The sequence below is a fragment of the Pinus tabuliformis genome, chromosome J, assembly GCF_031772625.1.
Source record: "Pinus tabuliformis cultivar Carrire ecotype Pingquan chromosome J, CPIR1, whole genome shotgun sequence".
NCBI lineage: Eukaryota > Viridiplantae > Streptophyta > Pinopsida > Pinales > Pinaceae > Pinus > Pinus tabuliformis.
This window is the reverse complement of record NC_142295.1, coordinates 204,965,130-204,975,816: the sequence shown is the minus strand read 5'-3', so window position 1 is coordinate 204,975,816 and position 10,687 is coordinate 204,965,130. Positions and strand designations below refer to the sequence as shown.

Sequence of the window (10,687 nt, the reverse complement as noted above, 5' to 3'; positions counted from 1 at the left end):
TACCTAGAATGAGCTCATTATCGTACTTCTACTGGGAGAGTCCTTATAAGTAGATTCAACTTGAGCAAGCAATTGGTCTCACTACTTTGACATGATAAATCCAAATTGTGTGATAATTAAACTGCTAATTGTCTGACGATGGTAGAGATGATCTTACATTACAAAGAAAACATAACCTGTGCCCTAATAAATATTAACTACATTTCCTTGTTTATGAATCCTGAGCGTAAGCTATTCTAGTGCAGATTGCTGAAAATCAAATGGTTGGTCGACTTTGTTAGTACATTCAATTTTTTTAATATTTCCAAATTTATGATGATTTAGAGATGGTCGTCTAAATTTGTTTATGCAGTTGAGCTTAGCTCAATTACAGGTTCCTGAATATTAAGAAGAATATGAATGAAGTGAATTCAAAAATGTTGGTTTATATTTATTTATGCAGCTGAGTTTAACTGAATTACAGATTCTTGAATATTGTGGAAATTTGATGAATATGAGAAGTCAATTCCGTTCAATTTCTAAAATATTTAGATTCAATTTTTAAAATATCTTGAAATCCTTATGTGATGTGAAGGTGAAAATGATGTAAATGCTTCAGCAACAGTTTCTGCTTTTATGAAGCTTTCCGTGAATGCAAAAAAATGAATGGAGTTTGCTTTTAAATTTCTTTTGCTTGTGCATTTAAATTCATGAAACGCAGAGAAACTGATATACCATTACAGTGCTTGGTTACACAATTCTATCCAGAGACAAACATGAGCAAAACCATGGTACAATGCATCAATATTTCAATCAAACAAAAAAAAAGTTAGGGAAAAAATTTCCTCAAGTACATTCCTGTATTGATCAAATCTCACCCGATTCGATCTCACTAGGATTCGCTGCCCATCATTATTTAGGGGATGACAGAGGGAATTATGAAAGGATATTATAAGTTCTCAAGCCTTATGGAACTTATAATTAAGCAGACTAACAACATCATATTTCCTGTGACACTTTATTTATGGATCTGTGCCCTGCATCTTCATGAATTGATACGTCCAAATTACCTGCGGCACACGATACCGCCATTGCTGCTGCGGCTGGTGCACTCTGCATCGAAGGTCCCAACCGGATTCACCATGAATTCGGCGGGAGAGGAAGAAAGTGCATCTTTGTTGTTGGAGTAGTTGCAGGATTTGCAGTCGGCGGAGAGGAGGGAGGAGGTGGCGTACCTGTCTTCTCCTCCCATGACGGGCATGGGGACTCCTCTCTTCACAGGGTTCATGAAATCTGGCCTGTAAGTCTGCCCCAAAACGCCTTCCACTGTGGAGGAGAGATTGGAGAATTTGAATTGCATTTCCAGATGGGCGAAGGCGTCGTTGGGCGGGAGCTGGTAGTTGTGCATTTTGTTGTCTCGTTCTTCGATGGGCGCAACGTTGAGAGAAATTCGGGCCAATCCCCGAAGAATCACGTTCACGCTGTTGGTCTCGTCGGTTCGTTCGAGGATGAGTTGGCCGCAGGGGGAAGTCCAGATGTCTGCCACTTTGAAGTCCTCCCCATCATAAGAGAAGGTGAATTGATCGACTGAGTCGTCCCATTTGGAGACCTTGTTGGCTCCCACAGTGAAAGTGTGGGCTTTGCCTCCGAACATGATGCCGAGTGCCTGAACCCAAGTGTAGTCTCGCTTCCTTCCCTCTGGTCTACTGCCGATGAAGTGGGCATTGATCTGAAGTTTGTCATCTGATACGAGAGCGAAGTCTCGGTCTTTCATTCCGTGGAAGTAGAACATTACTCCATCTCCACCCACGAAGCGGGGATCGTAGCAGATTGATCCATAACCCTTGCAGTTAGGCTTCCGAACTGCACAATACACCCACAATACAAACATTTAGGTACAGTAAAATTTGCAACTCTAAATCTATTTAGAAAGGCTCTTGATCAACACACTGTTCCTAAATTCATAAAGAATGAATTCTTTATGGTTAGTAAATTGCTGCACTTACATCGTTTGCAAATTCAGAGAATATATTGGAATCGGATGGATATGGTCCAGGTTAATGGTTTAAACTTTAAATTAGCTTCTTTCTATCAGATTTTGTTTGTGATATTCTTGAAATGTACAGTAAAAATACTTAATAGAATGCTTTTCTGAAATATTCTTAAAATTTATAATTCAAATAAAAATATCCTTATAAATAATAACTTATTTTTTAAAAACTTTACCAATTTAAATACCACTTTAATCTTCAAACAAACCTCACTCCTATCAATCAAATTTCAAAATACTTCCACAATCTACCATTAAAATAAACATGGCAGTTGAGATAAAGATATGAAAGCTGATAATCAGCATGAAACGAAATAATTATAAATGAGGAAGTATGGAAACTTCTGAAGTTCAGAAAAATAGATTCAACAACAAGAGGGAGGTACAAATTCTTAGGAAAGAATTACCTCAATCTATTTTAATCTTTTTCTGTATTTAATAAATCTAAGAGTAAGACAACTTTGTATATTTAATATTCTAGAATTTAATTTTGGTAAGGTTGTTCATGGCATGAAATCTTTAGTTAGTTTCCAGCTATTTTAATGGTTTAAGTTTTTAAATTAAAATATTTTTAATGGTTTAAGTTTTTAAATTATTATTATTTTTTTTTTTTTTAAATTAGTCATTTAAAAAAATTAATTACTATTATTATAAATACAGTTATTTTATAAATATCATAAATAAATTAAGTGTAATATTCATTAAATTATTTAAATTAAATTAAAAAAAAAATATTTAAAACATATATAATAATTCAATATAATAGTTATTATTTTTAACAATTTCCCATATCAAAATAGATTAGTTGGTTAATAGTAAATAACATTCTAATTTAATAATAGTATAACTAACTTATTATTGATTTAATTTAGTTTTATATTTAATTTTATTTTTTAATTAAATATAGTTTTGCTTCCTTATCCCTTGGTTCAGTTTAACTAGCCGTTTCCTAGTCAAATATAGCTGTTCGCTCGTCTAGCCTACCTATTCAATATAGCGGTCAAATATAGTTCTGCTCTGACTATTTAACATGGAAACCTAGATCTGATTTTTCAACTTGTCCTAACGATGAACCACACTAATTGGTTCAAAATGCGTCCACAAATGAAATATCATGTGATTTTCATCGAAAATAAAAGCTACTCAAATAAACTACCTTACCCATTAAAGCAATTTAATAAATGATACATATCTTACCTAATATAATAAAAAGTAGTGAAATGCTTGGATTCTCTAATTTAATCAAGTATTGCTTGTATTTCTATATACGCTTTCACAAAAAAATAGGGAAATGGTTGTATTCTCTAGTTTAATAAAGCATTCCAGATATGTTTTCACACGAATTGCACAGAGCTGAATTTAATTTAATTATAGATTTTTTAAATATTTATGAACAAGGTTTAATAACCCTATTCCTCTTTGTTTTCATCAAATTTCTAAATATTTTAGAAATATGCACAGATAAAAAAACGACCTATCTAAATAAAATGTCGATAAGCTTTTGATAAAACTGTTAAAATATAACCAAATACCTCTTCTTAAGTGATATACATATAAATAAAATATGATATTATCCAAACATCTGAAACAAAACCTGCCATTGATTCATTTACAGAGAGACTTACTTTTGCAAGTAGTCTCGCATTTTGTGCAATCGATCATGCATCCTTTAACCTTCCTGGCTTTTATGGGTTTGCGCACGGGACACTCAGAAGGGCATCGGAGGATCAACCCATAGCACTGAGTGTATTTGCCATAGCACTGCGCTCTTTCCTGTCCAGTCACAGGCGAGGTGGGCAACATTCTGTAATTCTGCACTTGATCACTGTTGTACTGCCCCTGGCAAAGCACCGCCATACTTGCCAAACCGATGACCATTAACGCACAAGAATACATCATTACATTCCCTTGACTAGCCATCTTCACAACTGATGCTGCCAGTACCCCCCTGGACTCTAATGTGCAATGTACAGAATGGACGATATGCTTAAATATAATACAAAGTAGTACCCATTTGCTCACTGCGCGGCTTTTGTACCACGAAGCAAGCAACGTCTGCGTAAACCTAACGGCGCAGCCTCGTGGGATTCGCAGAAACCCTGGCGCCGGTCATGGTGAGCATTATAAACTGTTACAGCGAGGCACGTTCGTAGTATTTTTGAAAGGCAGTTGGGGTAGTTGACAGTGGAGCTTCTGTGAATTCAACGCCATTGTAGATGGTTTTTCAATAATTTTTTGCCTCTTTGACAGCAAATATGTTCCCTGGTTGACAAAAATCAGCCATACATTTTTTTCATTGAGAATAAAATCAAGAATTCCCACTTACATTTCCTCCCTTGCTTGTCGTGAACTTCAGGTCCTGCCCACATGGAACTGTTCTTGTTCTCTGTGTCCTGTGTTGTTTATCGATACAACTGCATGTGTTTGGCACCATAAAAGCCGAAAATTCTTTCCCCTTATTAAAAGTTTTGTTGCATCCTGTAATATGGTGACGCAGCAGATTCTCATTGAGAAATTGAATGTTTCTTGCAAAGATAAACTCGTTACTATTTAATGTAAGAAGACCATTTACTGTGTGCGGTATACTTTGTCAATGCGTTTTCAATGGATAATCTCAGCATTGTTTAATGCAACCAGACTCTCAATTCAAAGATATCTGTTATCCCACTGTATTGGAATTTGGTGATTCAGATATTTGTTTTATCAAACAAATTAAGATATTTGTTATCCCACTGTATCGGAATTTGGTAATTGAGAGATTTTCAATTTCATAGGGATTTGTGTTTGAATTGCATTTTTTTTTTAATGATGTAGGTTTATTCACATATTTTTATATTATATTGATAATTATGAATGAATATGAGTAATGTAGATATATAAAATAAATAGCTGGTAAATCTTTATAGACATCAATATATAATAATTATTAAAATATTGATTTTATAATTTTAATAATTTAAAAAAAAAATCATAAAAATTAATTAAATTATAATTTTATTTTGATTTATTGTTAATATTAATAATTATAAAAGCAATTAATATATGAGATACAAGATGTATATGTTTTAAAAAGATAAAATATATAACAAGATTTTTAATTATGGAGATTCACTCTTATTTTATTTTACTATGGAATTGTTTTACTTTTAAATTTTATTATTATGAAAAAATAATACACATTATTATAAAAATGAAATCAAATAAACATGACAAACAATATTTACAAATATACTAATTTCTACTAAAACATCATAAAACTAAAAAATTAACAACTTCTTTACAAGTCCATTTAAAAAATCAAATCACACTAGTACACCAAAGTAGTTTTGTCCATACCCACGCCACTTTTTCTTAATATTTGCATGGATCCAACAAAGCTCCAAACTAAGTAATATGTGAACCACATAGACATTAAATGAGTCGGAATTCTCTAACAGTACAAGATTGGCTGGCCGTTTTTGAGCCTCACCCACCTCAAGTAAAAAGCTATGGAGCCCCAAAAGGACTTCTCATGTTTCCTTCCAAGTCTCTATCTCATTAATAAACCAAGGAAGCATGAGCTGATTCAAAACCTATAAATACTAGACGAAGAAGAGCCAAAAACAAGAAGTGAACGTATACTATGCTGCCAAAAATCGAAAGTTTTTCTACATGTTTCTTTGAGGAGGAGAGGTCGTTGCAAAGGATTGGAGAAAAGAAACTCCATGTTGAGAACTAGAAAGCACTAGTGCTCATCTTGGTTCTTTCCAAGTGTCTTCCAGACTTACATATTGTTTTTCTATTAGTAGCTAATAAAGATGATCTTTTTTCATTCTCTTTGTCTAGTTTGTTTCTCATATTTCTTTCATCGTTCTAGTGTATTATCTATTCTCTTTTTTCCATGGTTAAAAGTGTATTTGTGTTTCATGTATAACTACTAAGGTAAGAACCAACTTGTAAAGAGAAATGGAATTTGGGAGACCATTGTACTAAATTCCATATTACAAATAAGATTTGTTACAATATCGTGAGCCAATACCATGGCTTGTCAATATCATATGCCAAAACAATTATAACTCATTTTCATATCACACTTTTATAAGACATTTTTTTTAATTATTAAAATAATTATAAAAATTAATTAAATTATAAATTTATTTTAAAATATTATTATTTTTAGTATTGATAAAAATAATTAATATATCACTTAAACATATATACATTTAAAAAAACATGTAACAAAGTTCTTAATTTGAAGAATATATTTTCGGAGTTTCATCCACAATGTTCATTTTTAATTAATAAAATCCCATCTTCACATACATGGTGTGAGTGACAGAAGAACTAAAAAAGTTAGAAAAAAAAATATTAGTTCTGTATTCAAATCTTTGAAAACAATAAGGCATAAAATGAAATTTGTTAAAGACAACATTGATCAACATCAACTAAAAAGGGTTTACAAAATCAACATTGGTGAAACTAGGAGATCATTCAAAACAATAACAAAAGAACATTGTGCTGACATTAGAAATCAACAATCTTGCACCTCTGCCCTTGTTGAACATTCCCTTCATACTAAGCATCACATATGCCTAGAAGACACTACTATCATTGCTAAAGAAGATCACTACTTTAAACATAGATATAAAGAAGCTTTAGAGATACTAAAACATCCTAACAACATCAATCAGCATGGTGGTATCGAAGTTAGTAAAAGTTGACTCTATAATCTCTAAGCTCTAAAATTTGTTCCCCTTCAATATTAAATTAATAAAATTATTATTAACACCCTTTTCAATATTATATCAATATTAAAATTTTTATTAACATTATCACTCTCTTGAGAATTTTAGTATTCTATTCATATTAATATAATTCTTTAGTCTTTTGGTTTTCATTATATTTATCAATTTTATTAACATAAAGCATGAATTTAATATATTAATTTATTAACTTATTGAAATTAATTTAATAATATAAGATAAGTTATATAAGATCACATTAATATATTTAATGATGTATCATGGTATTGTATTATTAATGCATTAATAATTTGTACATTTCATTAGTAATATAATTCATGGCATATTATTAACTCTACTATAAATATTATTTTTTATTTCAATATATTATAATTAATACTAACCTACTAAGTCATTAATTAATACATTAATAATAATAATATATATAATTTATTTATTTATTTATTTTTTTTACAGAAACGGGTGGTAGATATATTAGAAACTTGACCTTAATGCTAAAGAGCGGATTACAAAAGGTGAGTCTAAGTCTAGAAATGTCGAACGAACTTGCAAGACCATGACAAATATGTTTAGCTCACATCTCTTTTTTGCTGCTACTATGCAGTCAATTTCAGAGATTTTCCCAAGATTTTGGATACAAACAAACTGATTTAATAGAAGACAATAAAACATGACAATTTTCTAAATTAAGGAATTGGTTTCCATATTTCCTGTCCGCCTTTGAGCAGGGCACCAATTGAAAGAAGGGTTGCTTTATTAGCTTCAGTGTCCGCCTCCTTATTATTGACTCTCAACACATGCTAGAAATTCAAGTTCCGGAAAGAGTCTCCAAGGTCTGAAATTATGTGAATTAGCCTTGCTAGCCTTAGGTCCATTGGCTTAGAATGAGTCACCATAGTGTTAATAACCTGAGAGTCTCCAATAACATTACCCTCCCTGATGTTCAGCACTTTCAAAATCTTGAGTCCTTGAAAAAGAGCCAAAGCCTCAGTTTGAATGCTGGAAGCAATGCCCAAACCCCAGACGAAATTGTGGATCCTAAAACCAGCTGGATTCAATATAACTCCTCCAGCACCAGCGCTTCCAGGATTTCCCTTTGCAGCCCCATCAAAAAATAGAGAGTGCCTTTGTTGGTCTGCAATCTATCCCTGGAACTCTTTTGTTGTAGCCCTTATTTGCCAAAATTTTGGGAGTGAGATATTCTTTGCCAATTTTTGGAATTGAAGATCGAGAGAAGATCCCCAATTTTTATCTTGTTAGGTGAGATTAAAATCATCTTTGTGGTCTCTCAAGCACTCTTTTAACTAGCATTTAATTTTAACTACCACTAGCTTGACATCCTTTTCGCAGTTTCTGAAAATCCTTTTGTTTCACTCAAGCCAAATCTGCCATCAGGTAATTTTAGGGAGAATAAACCAAGCAGATCTAATAATTTTGTTTTTTGGAGGAGGACCAGGGTACCTTTGCAGCCATTTGACAAAAAAATCAGCAGTGGAGGAAGGCAACGCGAAGCTGGAACTCAAAGTTTCCAGCAGCTCGGTCCAGATCTGCAATGTAAAGGAACATTCAAGCATCAAATGAGAAACACTTTCCTGATTTACCTTGCAAAGTCTGCACCTTGAAGGGCCGTGGAAGCCACGCTTCTGAAGATTATCGTCTGTCAAGATTTTGGAATGGCATAACAGCCAATTGAAGAAATCGATTTTTGGCAGTGAGGGATAATGCCATATCCCTTTCCATGGCTCTGGGTTCGTGGCCACATGGGGGCGCTCACACAGCTTGGCGTATCCCTGAGCAATGGAATAACCACCAGCCTGCACACCCTAACCTCTTGAATCCTTGCTTCGCATCCACATTGGAGCCAATCCGTGAATCTTGGAGAGCAGTTCCTCGCGTTCCATAGACAAATCTGGGGGCATTTCAAGTTTCCAGCCAACCCAGTGTGAATCCTGCCAGACTAAGATATCCCACAGGGAGTGCAAACCAGCATCGTTCATCCAAACTGCGCAACGCTTGAAGAGAGTGACAATCTCTGAGCGCCTCATTGTTCATATTTCTGTCTGTCCAAAGGTTGATCCTTTTTCCATTGCCGGGGACCCAGTAGGCATAAGTATTTATAAGCGGACAAGCTTTGGAACAAAGCTTTTGGAAGGGCGTATTCAGGAGAGGTAGAGGATGGTCTAGACAGCAGGAGCGCTTGCCATTAAAGTATTTTTTCCAAAGAGCCAGTTGTGCCCAGCTAGGATTAGGAGCAATAATTCTCCAGATGAGCTTAGCTCCCATATCAATATTTTGATATCCAAGATTTTTGAAGTTCAAGCCTCCTTCCAAGAGTGGTCTGGAGATGGATTCCCAGCTGACTAATGGAATCTTTTTCTCATTTTTCTTGCCCCCCTTCCAAAAAAAAATTCAAATGATCTCCTCCATTTTTCTAAGAATGCCAGAGGAAGCTAGAAGAACTGAAAACTGAAATAAGGGAAGATTCTTAAGGACTGACTTAATAAGGACAGACTTACCAGCAATGTTGAGACAAGAAAAGCCCCTGGCAAGCAACTTGTTCTTGAATTTCTCCAATTGGGTGTGCCAATCTCTGCTGAAGGCTCTTTTAAGAAATACAGGAAGGCCTAGCTACTTGAAGGAAGTCCAGTTTGAGGAGGCTGCGAAACCAAAGGTTCTGGAAATGGAGTTGAGCAGGCTAGAAGTGGTGTTCCAGCAATAGAAATGGCATTTTCCATTATTAATGCTGCTTCCCGAAATCATACAAAACTCGTCCAGGACTCCTTTAAATCTGGAGGCTATAAGCATAGAGGTAGCTCCCAATAACAAGGTGTCATTCGCAAAGAGGGCATGATTAATGTGTTTAAAACTTGCAATACAAAGCCCAATAATTTCCTAGTCCATCATTTTTTTTTCTATATAGAAGCTGAGGATAGAGGCTTGAAGAATGAATAGAAGGGGTGAGAGAGGGCACCCTTGCCCAAGCCCTCTCGTGGTTTTGAAAAAGTCAGCAGCTCTGTCGTTTACTAAAGGAGCAATCCAAGGCTCCGAGATGCAAGCCCAAATCCAATTAATAACTTTCTCCCCAAATCCAAATTTGTGTAAGACTTTCAGTAGAAAACTATGCTTGACTCTATCAAAAGCATTTGCTAAATCAAGCTTGACCACCATACCTTTTTCATTGCGATTCAGACTTGAATGGATTGCCTCTTGGACCAGAATGAAATTGTCCACTATCTGTCTCCCTTGAATGAAACCTCCTTGGCTTTCCGGAATGACTTTGGGGAGGATGAGCTTAAGTCTATTAGCAATGACTTTAGTAATCAGTTTGTAACCAATATTACATAGCGAAATCGGTCGAAACCTGTTGAAGGTGTTGGCTCCTTTCTCTTTGGGGATGAGAGAAAGAAAAGCAGAGTTTGTGTTGCCTCCGATTTTCTGGCAAGCTTGGGACTTAATAACCATTTTTTATAGATCTTTTTCCACAATCGGCCAGTAAGATTAGAGGAATTTGGCTGTAAATCCATCCGGCCCAAGGGCTTTGTCTGGGTCCATGGTGAAGACGGTGTCCTTGACTTCATTCTTGGTGACTATAGCTTCAAGAAGGTGATTCATTTGAACAGTAATCAAGGAGGGAACCACGTCAATCATATCAAAGATTTGGTCCAGATTTATACCTTCACTATACAGGCTTTTAAAGTGAAGGGAGGCAGATTTTTAGATGCTTGCATTGCCTTTGTGAATAGTAGTGCCATCTTTGATTTCGGAAATGGAATTGGTACATTTCCTTGCCTAAGCTTGTTTATGGAAGAAGGAAGAGTTCTTGTCCCCTGCTTTAAGCCAAAGGTTGCATGACTTAAGTCTCTAGTACTCTTCTTCTGCTAGACAATCCTTGTGATAGTTTTACTGGAACTGGGCT

The 10,687-nt window shown here is 34.8% G+C and overlaps 1 protein-coding gene across 1 annotated transcript; it reads right to left on the bottom strand.

The window, feature by feature from the left end:
- Nucleotides 1-889: 889 nt before the first annotated feature.
- On the bottom strand, nt 890-3,923 carry LOC149226395 (uncharacterized). The gene is made up of 2 exons (XM_089375281.1): nt 3,655-3,923; nt 890-1,842 (listed from the first exon to the last, which is right to left on the bottom strand). Exons 1-2 carry the CDS (start codon nt 3,905-3,907, stop codon nt 1,046-1,048), a joined length of 1,050 nt encoding a protein of 349 aa, XP_089231407.1. The 5' UTR covers nt 3,908-3,923; the 3' UTR covers nt 890-1,045.
- Nucleotides 3,924-10,687: the final 6,764 nt, after the last annotated feature.

What these genes read in the sequence shown, in the direction of transcription:
- LOC149226395 (XM_089375281.1), bottom strand. Translation starts at nt 3,907, where the DNA reads ATGGTCATCGGTTTGGCAAGTATGGCGGTGCTTTGCCAGGGGCAGTAC. An exon ending in ATGCGAGACTACTTGCAAAA is followed by an intron (nt 1,843 to 3,654) that starts GTAAGTCTCTCT and finishes TGTATTGTGCAG; the next exon opens with TTCGGAAGCCTAACTGCAAG.